The sequence below is a fragment of the Bacillus rossius genome, chromosome 1, assembly GCF_032445375.1.
Source record: "Bacillus rossius redtenbacheri isolate Brsri chromosome 1, Brsri_v3, whole genome shotgun sequence".
In the NCBI taxonomy this organism is placed as follows: Eukaryota; Metazoa; Arthropoda; class Insecta; order Phasmatodea; family Bacillidae; genus Bacillus; species Bacillus rossius.
Genome location: NC_086330.1, coordinates 376,235,241 through 376,257,271, shown reverse-complemented (window position 1 = coordinate 376,257,271; position 22,031 = coordinate 376,235,241). Strand labels below are relative to the sequence as shown.

Genomic DNA, 22,031 nt, shown 5'->3' with positions numbered 1-22,031 from the left:
ATGGACCTGCCACCCCTGTCTCCTTCATCCTGCTCCCCCTTATTTCCCTTTAAATAATTAACAAACTTTTTCCTCAGTGAATCCATATCTTCTGACTCATCAACATCAAAACCCGCAGCTGTCAAATTTACCTTAAGCTCAGCCTTGCTTAACTTCTGAATCCACGCAGTGGGCATGGCGAGTGCTATGAATACTCACAACCGTAGGTCACAGAAATACCCAAAACGATCACCACTAAGACTACTGCTCTATTGAGCAGAGTGGCGCAGCCTGTAACCCTTCTCTACCTATTACCCTAACAGCAGGGAGAACCTGGCCTAACAATTGGCCCAAGGGTACTAAATCAAAGGGAAAGAAAAGGTTACGTTAACCAAAACAAAGAGCAGAGCTCAGTGGTATAAATATATTTTAATTATTTTGCAAACAACTACTAATATGCGCATCTCAACAGCGCTCAAATACAAAAACTTTACTACAACAATCAAAATGAACTTAAAATCTCAAAATTCAGGTACAAGACAAAAACTTTAATAGAGGTGGGTAGAGTTTTCTTTTTGTAGTGTGGGTTCACAGGCTTCACCACAAGTTCACCACAAGTGCGTGAACTCTTACTCCTTTTTCATATGCTATATACAATCACAATTTATTTTAAAATACTGTTAATTTCCATTTATCCCACCCCGAGAGCTCTCCTATAGCAGCAGTTGACGTGAATTATAAGCAGTGTCAAGTATTACAATTCAAACTGTTTTACATTTTTACAAACTACTGCAAAGTGCAGTTATAAGCGTTACAATGACAAAACTACTGCAAAGTGCAGTTATATTTAAAGAAAATTGTTACATAATTAAGAAAAGATCAAATACGTGCGACGACGTCTCAGTAACGATTACTGATTGTTATAGTAACGAATACATAGGGGTACACTTTTTTTCGTTACTTTTACACCTCTACATAACATAATGAGGCGAATAAGTTATTTCTGGTTTTAAATGAAGTAATCTAATATAAGTAAATAAACACACGCATTATTAAAAGAGACGCATTATTAAACGAGTCGTTACTATCGTATCGTTACTCGTTACTTCTGATACAGCATAAATGCTGTTGACGAGACTTACACGTAAGCAAAAAAAATTGGTTGTCTGTAGACGGTTTACGGAGGATAGTTTAACGTGACGTCATAACAAAACATTGATGGAATGATTGTATACTTTTATGAATAAAATTGAATCATTTTTATTGAATTATCACTATTTTGTATGGATACAAAGAAGGAGTGAAATGAAATACATTTAATTGATAAATTTTCTTTTATTTGCACTCATTAATTCAAATAAGTTTGTTACTTTAACGAAGAGATTATTTTAAATATAACTTTTATACATGTTTGCTATTTAACTTCTTCCAATCTGTGTTATTCTGTTAAGGATAGGACGATGATAGGAAAAGTAGGAAACGAATGGGAGTGTTTCAAGTTTAATGTGCCTCGAAAAAGTCAAATCGATGGTTGTTCCAATTGAGTGGAAGAGAGATAGATGCAGCGCAAGCGTACAATGAGCGTAACAGGACACAGCATAATGGGACATTGTGTGTAACGGGAAACTTTTTCGTGCATGCAGCCGGTGTTCATCGATTTATTAGACATTGTCACGTCAAAAGAAGTGTATCTTATTCATTCAGACACGAAAGCACACTATGAGGTGACTCCCGAATATGTTTGTAATCCTACTGCAGTGTGTCAAACCAATAAGATTACACTAGAAATGGAACAACACTAGATTACTACTGAGTAACTAGTAGGTATCTTATCCCACAAGATTCTTGTCTAGGATCATTCTGTGAACTCTCTTATGCATCAATCTGAATTATAATAAAACAAACCGAAGTAAGCTTTTTGCTTTATTTTTGTTGAGAGAACCGTACATAAAAATAATTTCATAACAACTTTGCCTGTAATAAAAAAAAATCTTTTCTAAGTTAGCCAAAAATAGCAGGTGTTTATATCAACTAAAATGCAATTTATTTATCTTCCCATCGCTGTTAGTACTTTTTTTTTTTACCAATTTATTCCAATCTCACTAAACTGTATGATAAATACTCATAAGTATAAATTCTACACTCTTCAAATGGTGACTAAATCACAAACACATTTTTCCCTGTAATGATTACAAAACATGTAAATAGCAGGTCTGATACGCTGTAACTCGCCCATGCTACTCACAACCTTCTCAGCAGCAACTGAGCTGCTAACAAGGAACCAACTTCTTGTAGGATTTATGGTTGAGAAATACAATGTATGGCTGTTCACAAGCAAAAACATTTTCAGAGCTTTCTGCAAAGCATTATCCTGTTTTCGTTAACATCCAACCAAAATCTTAGCTGTTTGCTTGGCACTAAAATTTACAACCAAATGAATTTAGTATGACTATCTCTCCACAAGTACATTTACAGGCTTTAAATTGAATTAAATTTACATACCATGATGGCAGGATGTAACTAATGCCCTGTTAATCGTTAATAAATCTATAATTAATTTAAGCCTTAAATATAAGTTCTTTTCTGAGAAAAAACAATTATCATAGAATACATTAGAACACTTTTTTACCAAATCAAATACAAAAAATGTGACATAGTTAACTTACACATTATTGCATGCTATGTCAACAGAAAAACCACACATTTACTTTAGTTTTTTCTTCTTCCTGCCATAACTGATTTTATTGGTGAAACCATACTCTCATACAAAAACAATTAAAACAACACAAAACTAAGAGCCAGCAAGCAAACTTATGAAAAAGGAATACATAATTTTGAGAACTATACAATACTGATAAAGAAAAAAAGGCCGGGAGTACCATGAGCGAACCACATTTCCAACACAAACACATGCATGCACACATATTTACTAACTTATTATTCAGTACAGTTACTAGCGAACTTTAATATTCATACCTACTCCTATTCCACGAGTTTATTTTAATCACTTGAGACTTTTAATCACAATACAAGACTATTTTGGTTGGCTTACAAAAACATTCAACAGATACAATTCATTCTGTAAACGTGACAAGTCTGTTCTAGCATTTATTTACACAGCAATCCATAAATTAATAGCTACTGAGATCCACACATTTAACAAATATAAATAGTAAATACGTACATAATTAGTATTTTGCACATACATTTACAAAGTTATAAGTTTATAGAATGGCAATGGTTACAATTCACCACATAATAATATGCAAGTATATTTACATAAATATGCATTAAAAAATGAATCACGGCATACAAACACGGAGAGAGAGGAAGGAAAGTGGAGAGGAGTCGAGTAATCACATATGCATGGAGAACTGGAGAATGGAGAACGGCAAACAGGACGAATGACGATGGCAGGCAGTTATGGCAGGATGGAAGAAATGAAATCCTAGTTGCAAGTTCCATGCTGGTCCCATCAACAAAAACAATATATTTTGCTTTCAATTGTTCATTAAACATAACAAATTTTGCCAATTCATAAACATTAATAACTGCACAACATTAACAATTCTCAGTTCAAATTTTTTTTGTTTTGTTTTGTACACAACTGCAATTTGAAACAAGAGGCAAGGGTGACACACTTGCGTCCACAATGCACGCAACTGTGCGCGAGTTTCTTGCGCGAAACACACCGAGGCATTGCCGTCACATCCACTCTCTCATGCTCGTACACACACAGGAAAACAACAAGAGAAAACGGTGAACGACGCAGAGAAACGAGTCGGCAAAAGGACGACGTAATGCACGAACGCTAACGTTGACAGCGGCAGTGGGAAGGGTATCGCAGCACTTTGTGTGCCGCTGGCTTCTACCAATCACCAAGTACAGGCAGACTAACTCTGGGTTTCTTGGTTGCGGAACCACGCTTTCCCGGACAACAGAGGCTTTCGTTCACAAGAACCCACTCTAGTGGCCATAAGGCAAGCCTGAAATTGCACACCACGAAGAAAAAAAAATTTAGCGAATAATAGCAGATTCATGTGGGCATTTCCATTTGCTCATATTTACTTTATTAAAGTTTTGGCCTGGTAAAGGTGAAAGAATCAAGCTTCTCTTTAAAATGTATTACTACGTAGTTTTCTATAAATCAATGGCTGTCAAAACACTTTTTTCATTTAATAACTTCTCTTGGCATAAATAAATACATTTCTATCTGGTTACTAATTTTTTTTCTCATTTGAAGAGAAATAATTTAATGTGACTGAAACAAAAGTGTGGGTGTAATAAAATGATTTAACATGAATAAATTTACACAGTTCAGTTAAAAATTACTATGTAGTCGACTTCATCATGACATGTAACAGAATTCATTGATTTTTAATTTGTTAATTTTCATAATTTTCAGACCTCTGCACTGTGAATGGATGGTTACTGTAGCCACAAGATATACCAGCTAATTACTTAGTTTTCAGTATTTTCATAAATCAAAATTTTTATTGGATTTTTTTTTATAACTGTGTTCATAAATAGGCCTGATCAGTTTCTGTGAAAAATACAGCAAAACCTCATTAATACAAATTCCAAAAGATTAACCATTTTGACACTTTTTAATAACGAGATATGAACTAACCAATTACTCCACACTTCATTACATCATGTTTACTCTTTGTAAAACGTACAGTCAACTTTCCACTCTGTGATCCCAGGAACAGCTACCCTTTCAACGTAACAGTCCTCTTTTATGGTAACTATAAGAAAAATTTGAAGGAAATAGGTCAAAAAGTTAACTTTGTTGCATTATAATGTTTTCCCTCCTTTTCTTAATAGTCGTGTTTCTAACTACCTAGGAGTGTCACATGAAGATGTTTTTTTTTTATAATCATGATATAAAAATAAAACTTGATGAACTCCAACCACTATTCAACTGCTATTTATAAAGACACTCTGCAGCAGATTTAAACTGACGAATGCTGATACGACTGTGCAATTCGTTCTGCAATTTCGAGAATAAATAATGAAAAAACTGGACCACCAGAGCAAGGGTAGTCTATGTAATATGAATGAATCAGTTTAAGCAGTTACGAAGAAGCGCCGTCATTTACAAATTTGTTCCATTACATTGTTTTACCACTCATAACCTCATTACTTGCCACAATTTACCATCAGATATAAACTCAAATGTCTGTGACTGCCTACTGCCATTTAAACTTTCACGTATCTGTATCCTGATGAAAAAGAGCCAGTCTTGGGGGAGAAACGTAATACAGTGGGACACGCGTGGTGGCAGCGGCTGAGACTATCACACACACCTCGTGTGACACAACACGATGTGAACTATGCAACACGTAATACGAAGTAGTTTTCCTTCTGAAATCTACAACGACAAATGCTGATATTCTTTCCGTGGTCACCAGGCAAGCGGTGTCGACTCGACGGTCGCGCAAGCAGCCGTATTTTCGGAGGCAGGGGAGGTGCGAGAGCTCTTCCTCCTTCCAGGTTTTAAAGGAAAACAAGCCAAGATAGAACAAGAAAATTACAGAAACTTAGCTACGTAAGGTTACAAAGAGATTATTTTGGAAAGATCATTGTAATTCTTAGTGGGCTACAAGTAACTTGTTTCCTCTCCAATGTAACTCGACAAACCTCACACAGAGAAGTGGCAGGAATCGTGGTCTTAAAGTACGTAGTCTGTATTTACCGTTGATTTGCACAAGTGTTACTGCGAGCACGCTTTTTCAAACAAACTTGACGTGTGTTTCCATGCATTTAATAAATTGAATAATTACGTATTTATTATTTGTTCAGACAATATCATAAAACAATACGCTTAAGAACAAACTATTAAAAATAATTTAATGCAAAACAAAGATATAAAATGTATTATTTTCTCAAGCAAAATCATTACTTAAATTCCTATACGTGAGCGTTGCAAGTTGTAAGAAATGCTATAAAGGTCATAACGTACGCCCTGCTCCACACAACCCTGGCTACGGCCCAGTCGGAGCGAGGCAGCCGGCTGCACGTCGCAGCCTGCCATTCGCTCGTTACACCACAGCATCGCCCTTCTCGTCCCGTGTCGCGACGACCGGGTCATGGATCTGAACCATTTCTCTGCTTTTACCGTAACAAGCCAACGAAAATGTTCTTTGTTTGTGTTCCGTACCAAGTACATGACATGCCATGTATATGCTTCTTTTGGACGTCAAGATGAGGTCCTATGTGCACTTGTGGGTTATCGTTTTTCTTACAAGACGTCCGACTATTAAATAAATTAACATTGCCGCAACATCCCGTCATTTATGTGCTAATAAAGATTTTATGACCAGACTTCATGCAAAAAAAATGTGATTTTGGTTTGCGAACAGCAATGGTCACAAATCAGTCAAAATTCAATTGACGACCCCTTCGAAATAACAACCATTTTCGTGGGAATTGTGAAGGTCATAGAATCAAGAGTTGACTGTAATAATATTTCATTTGAACACTTCAACCAAGCATGTCAACAGTGCAAACGTACACGACAGAAAAAACAGACTTTAATTACAATTTTGTGTCAGCACAAAACTGAAATTTGTGAGGCTGTGGAAATTAAAATGGTAAATACTTCATCATAACAATTTTTTATATTAATGAGCTACTGATATAATTTTTGAAGGGAGTAAAATTCTTCTGACAATATGAATGGTGATACCTGGACAAGTGCTGACCGAGTCACACAATGACGCACACACGCTGCAACAATCACGGGAGTACAAACACGTCAGCAATGTGTGCGGACTGTACACCCGTCGACAAAAACTCGCGCACACCAAGTACCTAACACTGCTCCACAACATACAACTACAGCAGCTAACACTACCTACTTAGGTCCTATGTTACACACATTTAACGTTTAAGTCGATAAAAAATCACAGCGAACCTAACTTCGGCTTTGTGTAAGTCTTATGGAATCAACAACCAGTTTTGGTACATACAAAAATGTAGGTACTCATGCAGAGTCAAAACAAATAATTCACACTACTACGTCATTAGCTCATTGTACAAAATAGTTTTATTATTTACACGAAAGAAAAAAAAAGCATAATCAGTGCCTATAAATATAATCTTAGCTTTGTTTATGGTATGTCACTAACAGGTACATATTGTCTGCAAAGTGCATCAATTGCTTTCAGAACAAAAACCAATTTTAGCTCTGTTTCCATCATTTTAAGTAATGCATACATACTACTACTACTACTAAGCATAAATACAGTCCAATATAATTTGCTTGAGAAATCCCTGTAGCATACAGATTCCACAACACAACACGCAGTGTTTTTATGGAATGACAATGAACGAGAACAAAGCACAGTGCAATGACATACTTCACTCATTCTATTACTGGACATACTTTAAAACCCAGTACGTTTGGTACTGAGTTTTGAAATAAAAGGTTGCATGGCTGGGAAAATCATTTTGAAATGTGTGCATGAATTCTCCAAGATTCAATAAATAATACTGTTTAATAATAAAATGGCAATCTTTCTGTACAGAACCCATACATATGAATTATAAATATTTTTTAAAATAAAGCCGATAGTATGAACACAACTTCACAAGTTATGACCATCAAGAGCTTATCACTGTTTCATGGTATTGGCAAATTGTTTTTCTATGGTTACCAACACAAACTACATGAGCTTTTGTTCAGATATGTTTCAAAATTTTGTTCAGACTTCTTTTCTTTAAAAACCAACTTCCTGTTCACTTTCCTCAAGCAGTCATGGCTAAATGTAGCAGAGACCATATTACAGGCTGCCATTCAAACAGTAGTTAGTAGTTAAGTTTCCACGGAATATCCTGCTTACTCAAGTAAAAATAATCTACATTCGAGATACCATTCAATGTAAAATCCACTTAACTTCTGTAGTGTTAGTTGTTTACATTACCATGTGTTTAAAATTACTTTTAATATAAAAACCGCTGAATTTCACCAGCGTAGGACAAACAAGAAAGAGCATCAGCAATATTAGCCACAAACAGTATCAGCACTTTTCATGTTCAATGAGATTAAAGCTACACACAGAGTGAATTAAAAACAAACCCAAGCACTAACCTGTGTCATAATTTAGGCACAAAATTCAGCACACACATTGCAGATATGCTATGTCAATTTTCTCAACAGTTCTAATAATAAAAAAAAATCATGCTTGTTACAACCGTTACTGCCCCATTTTTTGATGAAACTGTCTAACGATTTGTCACCACGTTGCTTCTCAGAGGGCACTTATTAAGTTATATTCATTCTTCTCACTAGTATTTTCATACACTAAATTCAAGGAAATAGGTGAAATCTGTCAACAGCAAAGAAAATACTTCCATTATTTTATTTTTCACTTTCAAGTTTGAAAATCTACGAAAATCTGCCTACTTGGAGGTACATAATGCGTTATGGTAGAATCTCATTACAAAGAACCTCACTTTTGAAAGATTTTTCACTTGTTTCACTTAACTCCAGACCATTCAGTACGATCTTCGAAGTTCTGACAGGTATACAGCAACTGTGAGTGAGGAAAATGTGTTTGTTGTGCTTGCACATACTGCTAGCAAATGGAGAAAGAATCTCGAGTGGGTGAAATGAAAACATTTAAATGGAGGATACAGCAAAACCTACAAGCAATAAAACTAAACCTGGCTGAAACACAAATAAAAAGGGGGTTGTCTGTAAAGTCGGTTTACGGACTATAATTTTATGTGATAACGTCATAAAAAAACATTAGTGAAAAATTTCATACTTTTTAATTTTCAAATATTATTTACAGTTTTTGCAAATTTAATTTAAATAATTTGTTTAAATATAATCACAAACAATTGGTTATAGAAATAATCTGAAATCAAATCAATGTAAATAAATTGTTAATTTGAAACGACGAAATTGGACAAATAAATCAAATTTTTTTAAATTGCTGCTTTTAAAAAGCCCGCCTTAACCTGTTTGATATTATAGATGATTTTCTCGCACGGTGGTTGGCATGTTCTTGCACGCTCGCCTCAGGCGGAACGTGACAATGAGTCATGCTTTTTCGTGCATGCAGCCGGCGTTCATCGATTTATAAGATGTTATCACGTCAAGAACTGGTTTAGATACACTGTACATTTGATTAACCTACAAGAAAATCATTTAGTTATTTGTATCTAAACAAATAGTAACTATAAAGCATGTTAGTACAAAAAATATATATTTTCTAGTGATGGGTTGAATCCCAATTTTCTTATTTCCGAATCTCAAGTTTGAATCCCGGGTGTCAAGTGTCAATATACAATAAATAAAAAATTATAACTATGGTACTGAAACAATCTACCCTTTAAAAGGTTGTTTCACTAAGTTTCCAGAATCAACATATAATTATATCTTAACATTATCTTGGGGAATGGTAACAGAATAGGTATGAAGAAACAACTGGCCTAGTCAATTTAGAGGTTATCAGTGTTGAAATTTTAATTTGCTTTATTTATTATAATATTTCTCTTCAAATATTTTTCCTCAAATATTGAATCCTTCGAATACAGAGTTTGAAGGTATTTGAACATTTGATTGGCCCATCACTAATGTTTGCGCTTTAATGCATAAATTTTTATGTTTGGTAAAAAATAATTTTCACAACTACACTTACATATTTTTTTTTTAAATATACAGCTTGAATTGCAATCAGTGTTGTAATAAAATCAAAATATTTCATATTGTTTTGGCACTCTATGATTTGAGGAATTTTGCCTAATCAGAATTATTCCTAACTTTTACTATTTTATGATTGTTTTTAATTGAGCATGGGATTAGCTAAACTATGCACTCAACATTATATTTATTAATGTGGTGAAAAGCTGATTGTGTGTACATTTTGAATACTCAAGAGTAATTATAACATATTTCAGTGTATTTATGCATTACAAATACATACACTATTACCAACAAAAAAAATTATCAAACTTAACTTTTAAAATTGAACATACATGAAACTATAAACTCTGGACTGTATGTACAAGTAATCAGACTTCATAGTTTGTGATGTCTTAACATCATTTGAAAAAAAAAAAATTAGTAAAAAACCACCCTTTTCCAATCAATTTCCTGCGATCATTCCATAAAAATTCTTAATAGTTGACATCACTAAGCAACTCTCACCATAATGTACAAATATTACTTTAATTTGGATTTGACAAGTAAATTGCTTGATAAAATAAGCAACTGATGCTTACACGGTTTGTGCAAAAGAATGCTAACTTATTAAAAGTAAACATACAATATATTTAAAATAACAAAATACACACACTTACATTAAAAAAAAATACTAAAATTCAAAAACACTTCTAGATATATTTTTCTAAACATTGATTATAATAATCATGCATGTAACATACAAACAAACGTTAAAAAAAATTTTAACTCTGAAACAACTTCAAGTCTAAAATGTATTATTTAAACTATAATTAAGAATTATCTTAAAACAAAATAATGGTTTCTTGAATATTTTTTTATATATTTTTATTTTGTTTGGTTTTTTTATTAACATTTTATTTATAAAGCCTCTGGAAAGTTCTGACCCAGTTTTAAACTCACTTTGCTAATACTATGTACTTTTGAGTTGTTTGGAACCGAGTTTCAATTTCATTTTCAATGCATCTGGTGTGAAGTTTCACTCCGTAATGATGATGTGTTATTTGTATTTGAAATGATGAAACACCACCCTTTCATCATATAATATCAGATTATAGCAAGATGTAGTAACACAGAAAAATCTCACGAGTCAAACCTAATGCAACCCGCTAAAAGCTAAATCACTATTTTAACTGTGGAGGGAGGGGAAGGAGGGAGGGGAAGGAGGAGGGAGGGAGGGAGGGGAAGGGGAAGGCATCCAAACAACAAAACAAAAATAATATAATCGGTACAGTAGAAGAGACACACACACACATACTTTATCTGAAAAATTGACTAAAACCAAAAATTGATTCTGCACAAAAAAAAAAAACAAATAATAAATTAAGTAATGCTAAAAAAAAAAGTTTTAATCAAATGATATTTTGGATTTAACTTAAATGCCCTTATTTCGTAACTTCATAAAAATCATTTTTAAACTAGTAACATTGTTTAAAAACTGTAAACTCAAAAAAACATTTTTTTTAAAATCTGAAACACTTAAATCAGCTCTCAAAAATTGTAACAGCTAAAAGTAATATAATTATTTAAATTTTGAAATGATGCGTTGAAACCACTTTTCTTAAAATCTGAATCTCAAATTTGATTCTTATTAGACTGCCCCAAATTTGAACATACTTCTCTAGAATCAGGAATGAAATACCATATAAGAAAAAAAAACATGGAAATTTAAGTTTTGAAGAAACATCCGAACCATTAATATTTTTATTTTGAGGAGAATTTTTACATGTTTAGGATGCAAACAACTTTGTTTTGTGTGACAGATGTTCCCGGCAGAGATGAACCACCTTCCCGGGACAACAGAGCTGGTGGCCAATACAAAAACTGCTTTAATTGTTTTTGTAGAGACAATGTAGTCCTTTTCAAGTACACAGGTGTTTGTTTTAAATTTTCCTTCCTAAATTTTTTTTTCAATTTTTTTTTTTTTAAATATAAAATCTTACACATACAAACATTTTTATGGTATTTGAGGATTTGATTGGCCTATCCCCAAAATCAGGCAACAGCGCCACATTCAACACTCAACGACGAGGTGTGTTTTTGTTCCTGCAGAGCTGCTGAGGCTACGACATGGCCTACAGAGCTCTGCCAGAATGTTGATTGGATACGTATCATGAATTCATTCCTGACAGAGTCAAAATTAAAGTTGAGACGTACTCAACAGTATCTGCATGTTCCACGATTGAAACCAAGATTTTATAGTAAATTAAAATAAAACTGAAATAACACAGCAATGTGTGAGAATACACCACGTAACACAAAAATTAAATTCAAAACATTATTTTGGACACACACCAATGCTAGTTTACACTGTATGTCAGAGAAAACCTGAAGAAAGACGAATACCCAAACACACAGAAAAACAAGCCAAAATCAGCCATTGCCAAATGTTTGGCTTGTTTTTCTGTGCCTATGTGTAATCTTGTTTCTTTCGCCGTTCTCCAGGTTTTCTCTAGGCCACAAGGAGAACTAGAACAGTGTGTGTCCACAATAATGTTTTAAATCATTCTTACCCAACGCAACAATCATTCAAAGAACAGGAATGTAAGTTGTTACACTGTTGCGCCAAAATGCAGGTAAGTTCTTGAAACAAAAAACAGAATTTAAATAAAATTTTGCTCATATAACAAAAAAATTTTTTTTGACTTCCAAAACACAATAAAAATTACCATTATTTTAGTATATAGTTTTTAACGACGAAACGTTCAACCCAAGTGGACTCAAAAAGTTCATTACATTTCCCAACTTGACTATGCACCTCTTATTACTTTATTTTCACATGACAGATTAAAATATTTATTTAAAATACACATGTTTTGCTTATTTAAGTCAGAGTAAATGTTCCCTCGGACATTCAAACTACTTCCCATCTTTGACTTGCCAAAGAAATTTCACTTATATCACGTGTACTGAGTTATACGTGCTTTTTTTATTATTAATTTTAACACAAATTTAAACTTGAAAAGCAACATAAAATGTTAACGCCATCCACGACAAATAAAACTGATGGTCACGGTCACCTCACGGCAAACAAAGTTGCAAACCATGCCACAGAATGAATGAGTCTGAGTGAAACGGCCAATCCTGTAGCCAGCGCAAAGTAATTTAACTGCTATGGTTGGTGCTCTTGTATCCGGCACTGATCAAGCTGCTCACGTTGGAGTTTTTGCAGGTGGATTTGGGTGTTTGTTGACTCCGACAGCCAGGCTGTGCCCCTCCATTGCCTGCAGTAAGCTCAATGTTCACACGTATTGTTCTAGTATCGAGCAGCTTACCAAAACATTTTTTAATACTATATACACCTATCCCTCACTTAGCACGACTAATTCGTTCCTAAAAATGCTTGTGTTATTCGAAATCGCGTATTCTGAAGCATTAGTTTCCATAAATAGCAAGGCTAATTTATTTCATGTGTTCCAAAATTGTGCAGGAATATACCTACTTTATGTAATGTAAATGCGTTGAATAACACTCAACTATAAAAATGTCACACCATTTATCTTTATATGCCTCTCATCGCACTTTGTATGACAAATACGACACCGCATAACGGGAGATACGTGGTTATGTACTTTATCGTCAGTCGGCTTGCTGACTTGCCCGCCTGAGCATGACCTTCAACTCACGTCACGTACCTTTCCAAACCATCCTTTACTGAAAGTGAAACCAATATTACTGTCGCAATTCAACTTGCCACAGCTGATGTTTGTACAACAGCCAATAGCGTAGACAGACCTGCGCGTGATTCTCTTCCCCCCTTGTTTGGCTAACTGTATCCCAGAGCACATGTTCACAGAAGTTGAAACAGACTTTGTGGCGTCGTGCTCGATTTTTTTTTGCCTGCCGAGATTTCGTGCTAACAGAAGTTTACAGACGTGCTATTTGAGACTGGGGCAGTAAAATTAAAATCGTGCTAAATGAATTCGCACAATCTGAAGCAGTGCTAAGTGAGGGATAGGTGTACTGTGTATTAATTGCTCTTTGGTATTACTGTTAAAACTATATTGATGTTCGATAAACTGCAAAATCATCTATCCAGCATTTCCGTGGTCATGAATCGCTCCAGAGAGCCTTTCCCGTACTATGTAATAGATCACAACACACAATCTATTCCATTAAAGATTTTACGCTACATTTTGCTTTTTGAGTTTACAGTTCAAACCAAATGGCTATAGGTCACAGAATTAACTGTAAAAAAAAAGTTAACACACTAAAATAATTTCACTTAAAAAGTTGCTAAATGAATCATGTGGAGAAAAAAAACTGTTCTGTAACATATGTGATACAAAAATTGTGTATCAAAAATATAAATAATTTTGGATTCTGACACTAGCATTTTTGTCCTACTTGACAACAATTTCATACACTCCCAAACTTCAAATAATAGAGATAAATAGTGCCCCAGACTATGTCTTTAAGTATATTCAAACAAACAATATAAGCAAAGTTGAAAAATATATCACATGCTACATTTATGCAAAACAAACAAAAAATTATAAGAACTAATTATTAAATTAATAATCAAAGATAATATGTTTAATTACTTCTGAAGCTTAAATACAGTACACATTTAGAAACATTAACACAATGCCCACATAAATATGACAGGGAAGTAAATTCATAGAATTCATATTAATTAGTTTTGTTTCAAAATATAAAAAATGTATATGTTAAAAATACAATAGTACAATATTATTTTTAAGATGACTATAAACAAAAAAATGACTTTCAAAATATTACAATTTTCAGACTACAACTAGTTAAAAGACAATTTTTAAAATCCTCTAGCTTTGAAAAAACCGTATTCATATTTAACTATTAAAACAAACACAGTATCCTTATTTATAGAAATTAGCACAACTTCCACGAATCACACTTTCTTTTTTTTCCGAGTGGTTTTCAAACGAGGTGCAATGTAAAGAAGAGCCATGCACGGGACACTACAGAAAACCGATCTTCCCGAACGCCAAGCCAAAACTGCGGAGTGTTCCCAGACTTGTTTCTGCGGAGCGTGAGGGGTGTTTCTCCTGTGAAGGTGCGCGGTTACTCACGGGACAGCCTGCTTTGCTAGCATTCGTCTGACGTCGGAGGGCGAAGGTTGTCAGAACTGCCAGTACCTTCCCTGTAGCACGAGGTAGGTGGCAGAAAGCCATCGTCATACGTCAGGGTTCGGCCGCTCCTCCGTGTACAGCGTTAACGACGCTATGTAGCTGTTGGGCATCACCTGCACGCAACATGTAACATGCATCATGCACGCAGGGGCGTAGCCAGGGGGGGGGGGGGGTATAGGGGTTCAACCCCCCCCCCCCCCCTTAGCTCCAAATCTTTAATTAATTTCTTATTCATCACTCAAACAATTTTCATATTAAAATTAATACATTTTTTACCATTACAATATTTAAATTTAAGTACCAAAAAGCACTATTTTACACCTTAAAATCCAAATTTTTCCCGGGGGAGGACCCCCGGACCCCCCCCCCCCCCCGCTTTAATACCGGGGGGCCCATGCTTCTTAACACCCCCCATACACAAATCCTGGCTATGCCACTGCATGCACACAACACCATTACCCACTATAATACATAACTTACAAATGCTTTGGTGTGATACTACGTACTGTTATAATGGTTTCATTAATTTTATTTTAATTGCCACGTGCCCACCAAGAGCCAATGCAAACCATACATTTATATTCACTTTGTGAGCTAGTTTTCCAGATGAGTACATGATATGTATTTAATCTACTCATAAGTATCAATTAAAAGAATAATATTTTGGGGAACGGTATTAGAATAAGGACAAATATTAACATAAATAAGCTGAGTAAAACTTAAGAGTTTGCCAGTGTTGTTTTTTTTTATTTTACTATTTTTACTCCAAATTTTTTTAAGAATCTTTACCTCGAATCAAAAATCTTTTTCCTCGAATCCTGAATCTTTCGAATACTGGAGATTGGGTGGGATTCGAGGACTCGAAGACTCAAACAGCCCCTTGCTAGTTAAAACTGTTCAACCCTTCCCTCATTTACTTCAGACGGCTAATCGACAAGTCAGGGTGCAGTGGTAAAACAAACACCTTGCCCCTCCATCCTCGCCCCCTGTGCGTAACTGCTGACAAGTCCTCGTTCTTATCCGAGTGTGATTGAAATAAAGCCGTCTTTTTTATAGCTATTATACACTCATGTAATTTCCTCATAAAATGCAAACCAAAGTTTTTTTTTTTTAGATCACAAGGTAATGCCACTTCAATGGCCAGTCAAAAGGTCTCCCTCTTGTACAAAGGTGAAAATTCATTTTCAGATTGTTATCACTAAAAAGGTTAGTTCATCTTATCTGCCACAAACTATGATACACGCAGAAATACTGAGAGGCATTGTTTCTCTAAGAAAAAAAATTAATGCCAGTTGTAAGCTGATGGTAATGGCAGTTCCACAGCAAGCATTTTGAGATAACTACGAGGGTGTTTCGAAACGTAAAGCTACACCAGCGACAGCGTGAAAGGGAAAGTTTCGGCGAGCGCGTAGGCAACACGGATTGTAAGCGTGAATGGTCATCTCCTCCACCCTACCCCAACCCCGTGATTATTCGTTATTTCTACACTGGTGTGGTTTGACTAGCACGAGTTTATAATGGCTGCGTCAGTTCCGAATACCACCCAATATGCTTCAAACCAACGCACTACTCAAAAGTTTCAAGTAGGAAGTTTTTGACCATCCGCCATACAGTCCGGACCTTGCACCCAGTGACTTTCACTTATTCCTTGTATGACGAAACATCTCGCAAGAAAACACTTCCACAATGAAGATATCAAACCTCAAGTTGAAATGTGTTTCGACACCTATGACTGTGGGATTCTAAAGCTTGTACCCAGACTAAACAAATAATTGGACAAAGGCGGAAACTGAGTTGCAAAATAAGGCATGTAACAGCAACTTGTAATGAAGGTTTTATCAATCAGAATTCCTTTGAATGATATGCTGCAATATATCATTTACTTTTCAAAACACCCTCGTGTTTTCCAACCTTTTTTTTTAAATTCCTTTACCTCAAAAATGATATCCTGATAGCCGTAGCAAAAGGTGGAACCAAATGGATTGGTCGTGTTGGTTGAACTGGCCCTGTTGAGAACGACTGGCCTCTCGCTCGGCTTGAGCTGCTCCGATATCGCGTCCCACTTCGTGTAGGCGGATATCTGCGGAACAAGCCAGGCCGTCAGCAGCAGTGGCACTGCACGCCTTTCAGCAAGGGCCTAGCTCTGTTTCCACTCTGCAAGTCTCATCAATGAAGATACTGTACTTCTAAAGATCTGCCTCAAAGTGATTAAATCACATACTGAAGAAACAAAATATTACGAGTATGGGCTGACCGTGTAAATATAGACACACACATACACATACATAGGAAATAGGAAACTCTGAAAACAATGCAAAACAATGCAACACAAAGCTTTTTCGTCCTTCCACGACAATTCATATCCAAAAAACAAGACAAACAAAGCAATAATAAAAAAAAGAAGCGGTTAGGAATAGAAGAGGGCTAGAATGAAATGTAGTGGCTTGAAGGAAACAGTAGGATTTCTATTTGCACATTCATACGCAGGAAGTCATATGACAAGCGAACTTTCAAGTACAGATAACAACTTGATGCACCTTAATTAGAGTCATGCCACAGCACAGGATTCAACTACGGACCCTTGATGCATCTTTGAATGCATGACCACAGAGATAAAGTAAATGTATAAAACTGAGTAGACCAGAATGAAGTAAGAAGGAAAGGTGTTAGAGAGGAAAAAAATAAGATATGAGAACAGTTAAAGGTTTAAGAAATCAGCACAAAGTAAAAAAAAAAAAAAAAGGAAAATGAAACAAACTGAAGCAAGGCAAAGCGAAATGGGTAAATTTTCCAAAGAAAGAATGAATGGTTGAATGAGTGAATGAATAACTTACGGCCTCACGTCTTGTTGATGCCTGGGTGAAAGGGACAAAGAAAATGGAGCAATGACAGGGGATGAATAGGTGAAGGAAACAAGAGTAGCCGAGAGAACTCACCAATCTACTGTAACGTCTACCACATTTCCCACTTGCAAATAATTTTTTTTATGAACCCTATAAACCAAACAGAAACAGTACATGTAAACTAGGTTGGGGGTAAAGTGATAAAAAAAAATTATAACAGTTTATGTAGTGGAATATGGTGCAGTATATATGTGAAATGTGAAGAAGTATATGAGGTATAAAGTTTAAAGTTAGAATTTTGCATAACCTGGCTGCATACGAAAAAGCGTACCATGAAGAGACTCTGAGACTATGAATGTTTCTATAGTGCGACAAGAAGCAAAAGAACCTGAGTGGTCACGTGTCACAGAAACCACTGGGAAAGGTCCACAATTAATTATTGTGCATGCTGGTGGAAAAGAAGGCTTTGTTCCGAATGCTTTACTTATTTTTTAAGTAAAAACTGAAATCTGTAGACTACTGTGACAATATGAATTTTGGAAACTTTTCAATGTGGGTGAAAAGTAAATTACCTAAAAAATGGGTTGCAGTTCTGGACAACGCCAGTTATCACAATGTACAGCCGAACAAAAAACCTATAGCATAATTCCTAAAACAAGACATCCAAAAATGTGGCTGACACACAACACACAATGTTTCATTCTCTTCAAACAATGACGAAAGCAAACCTTTTGCTTTTAGTAAAAAAAAAATTTTGTCAGTAACAAAACCATTCAAAATAGATGCGTCAATCACAGAATGTGGCAGTGATGTCATTCACCGCGCTGCCTTGAAACTGGTTGCGCTGGTTTGGGCAGAAATCAAAAACCAAACCAGGAAGGAATCTCTTCATCGCTAGATGGTAAAAGAAAATTGAGGGTTGCAAGCATACTGAAGGGGACTATGTGAAAAGTGATGGGAGAATTGACACTGAAATTGATAACATAATAATAAATTTTGGATGTTCATTGACAGGAACACTGCAAGTAATACAGACAGTGGGGAAAGCAGTCTTCATGATTCGGAATAGGTGAGTATTTTAATTGTTTGCTACTACAACCCCCCCCCCCCCCCCCCCTTGTTTATGCACAGTGGTAATTCTCTATGCCTGTTCTTTTTTTAAGTGGGATTTTCATGTACAATGGATTCTAAACCACTTTGGTATAGTCTCTGCGCAAATATAATTTTTTAGCTATCTATAGGCTACCGTAAATAAGACTCGGTGCATGCAAGTTTCTTCAGCCATGCATTTGAATGGGCCTTTAAATTTTGATATATATAAAAATTTTCAAATAATTGTGGTTTAAACAACGAATCGATACATAAATTTTCAATCAAAACACTATCATAATATTAAACAAAAACAATTAAATAAAAGAACACTATGCCATAAGGGTAAAGACTGTTTTGACAGACTCCATCCGAACAAGAAAACCAGTTTCTTAATTCTGGAACAGAGTAAGTGGCCAAGAGTGTGGTCAAATGAAGAAATGAAATGCAAGAGTTATGCAGTAACTGATCGTGTACGATGGACTCATGCACGCAGTAGGGGAAGGCTGTTGATGCGCACTCACATGAATATTATGGCTTAACACATACTCTATGGCTTATTTTTGATAGTGATGGCGGGTAAAAACATTTACAAGGCAATCATTGCAGACATGATAAACACCATCGTTAAATTAAAAAATTCTTAAGTGATGCACTAGCTTAGTGCTTACCATCACAGGTACAGGGGAGACATCTATCAGCTTGTTGTTTTCACTGGCGTGCCTCACGTCAGGTGGCAAGGTAAGATGAAATTCACATCGATGGTACCTGCTCGCAAACAAAAAAAATTAACTCTCAGATAACTTTACAACGTTGCAAGCAAGATGTTCTAGGCATTAACCTGACCATTTACATTACTCATTTCATTGCCTTTCCAGTTTACTGCACTTGAAACAACTAGAACTACAATTGAAATACCATTGGTTATTCCTCTAATTTTAGAATTTATTATGCACATCCTCATTAAAGCATACATACAATTTTCCTAAATTTTTACAGCTGCGTGTTTGGTCACAAAAAAATAAAGCAATATGTAGTTACGATATGTCAGTACTTTGCTAATGTTGTAAGTTCATTCATACTGACGTCGACCCAGGTGCCAACCCAGCTCTCACAGCCCGTTATGCCGTGCCAACGCCTTCTCCTGCCCTGTGTTGCGTGTGCGCCGATGTGCAGTGTGGCAAGGGCAGGGGGGGAGATTCGCACACTAGGGGAAGTTTAATGTAAAATATATAAGAAACATTCTTATTTGTAAATTGTTTATATTATTATTTGAAGGGTCGTGTTTTCTTTATTGTAAATAGTTTATTATATTGTATGAAATGTTATGTAGAATTAGTTCTCACGTGTTCACCGGGCGCCAAGGCCGTGGCTTCCGCCTGTGACCAATCAGCGTGTTCCGCGGGCTCGCGAGGAGGGGTGGGCAGTCAGTCGGCAGCTGGACGCAGGAGGCGACAGATGTGTCTACGAGAGCTCTCCGAGACGGTGAGAACGGGCGCGGTGTCTCACTGCAGTTCATGCATTGCCGGGAGGAAGTGATTCCTCTGTCCCAGTCGTGTGGTCATTTAGGTGTGTCATCATGTCATTTAGTCGCGGCGTGCAGTCAGTCACTTCTCTCGCGTGCGTGTTTTCTCCGGCAGTTTACGAGTCGCGGAGTTCTTTTGCGGACTGGATTTTCGCCTTCGTTTGCACTGTAATTTTCGGGTCTTGCTCCTCACGAACGGGACATCATGTATTTTCCCATACAGCAACAGAGCGCGGAACCGGGCTCCGCCCTAAAGGATCGGTCACAGGCGGGAACGCGGCAGCCCCTTGTAAAGGGTTTGATTTTCCGTATATAAAGAACCTGGAAACTGTCTTTGAGTGTATCAATTGCTATCCTGGTGACTAAGTCCCTTGGCCACGCGGCCCGAACCCCTCTCTACCGAACACTGAGTAGCCGGCAAAATACCATCATTCAGGGACTAGTCGGCCAGGCGACGACAATACTAAATTCTTAGTCACTATAGTTTTTAAATTAGTAACTATGTATAACTTATTAAGAAAACATTTATTTTGTACGCATTAATGTCAACAGGTAAAAAAGTGGCATTTTCTTTAAATTATTGTCATCTTGTGTTTACAGTTTTCAAATAAAATTAAAATAAGGAATAACTCAGAATATTACATAAAAATAAAATAAGAATGTTGAATAGTTTCTTAAAATTATTCACAAATAAATATATAAAACATAGTTATCGCAGTAAAGACTCAATTCACACAAAAATATTTACAAAAATGAAAAATTATCCTATTAAAAAACAGAAAAGTTATGCACCTCCTGTATTTTGTTACTTCTATGTACATATAATTAAATATTCTAACATTTGAGAAGACACAATAATACAAATACATAAAATAGAATTTAAAGATTCTATATTTTATCTCTATAGATTATCAAAGGGCAGAAATATTTTAAGCTACACTATACTAAATCAATATTTGAAAAATATTCACACTAACACATTTATTCTTTTAGGATGTTTTCCTCCCACATAATTATTACTGCTTGAAGTGAGTGGCAGCATAAAACAACATTTGTAAACGCAATGTGTCTTTTCTTTTGTCCGGCATGTGAACAGCACAACCACGCTTGTCATTAATTTGTTATTTTCAGCTTACAACAATAATTTGAAAGAAACGATAAATTTTTCAGTGCTACGCTGACAGTTAAAAAATAATGATCTCAAAACGTTTAAAAGGACACAGCAGTAATTGAATTTATTATTCTACAACATTTATAAAAATAAAACTATTGATTTAAATATTTTTTATGTAAAACTGGTGAAAACAGTGGAGATAAATATATAGAACCTAAAAGAAGAAATATTCATGATGAATGTGCATGTATATATGTTTAGACACTGACAAAATACACACACACGTGTATCCCTACTTCTTACAGGTTAACTGCAAACAGGTGCTGGTATATACAATACGACAATACCTTATGTCTGAAGGAAAAACATTATAGTGCAACGATGTTAAAACTACAATGGCAGCCACAATTACCACAGTATAAAATGGCAGAACGTGGACAAGTTAAATTAAGAGTGCACTGCAACCACAGGTTAAAAATGCAGAATGCATGCAAACAGTTCAGACAATAACACATATGTTTTTACTTCTGGCAACACTCCATTTATAACAGAACTGCATACCAAACAACCCATTTTCCCGAGCCAAATATTCCTACAAATACAAGTTACACCTCTTAACAATATCTCCATGACGTAGTGTTTACCGTACATGGGCAACACTTTACCTTTTAATGCC

At 35.5% G+C, this 22,031-nt stretch overlaps 1 protein-coding gene across 3 annotated transcripts in view; it reads right to left on the bottom strand.

Moving 5' to 3' along the window:
- Positions 1 to 1,889: 1,889 nt before the first annotated feature.
- Positions 1,890 to 22,031, bottom strand: part of LOC134528541 (PHAF1 protein CG7083) — a 37,178-nt gene continuing 17,036 nt past the window's right edge. For 2 of the 3 annotated variants that reach the window (XM_063362260.1, XM_063362261.1), the window contains exons 9-11: positions 19,388 to 19,484; positions 16,718 to 16,864; positions 14,183 to 14,897 (exon numbers count right to left, since the gene is read on the bottom strand). In XM_063362260.1, coding sequence (XP_063218330.1) covers positions 14,829 to 14,897; positions 16,718 to 16,864; positions 19,388 to 19,484 — 313 coding nt within the window. In that variant the 3' untranslated portion in view covers positions 14,183 to 14,828. Of the gene's footprint in view, positions 14,898 to 16,717; positions 16,865 to 19,387; positions 19,485 to 22,031 lie in introns of all 3 variants that reach the window. The other variant, XM_063362259.1, reaches the window with a different exon arrangement.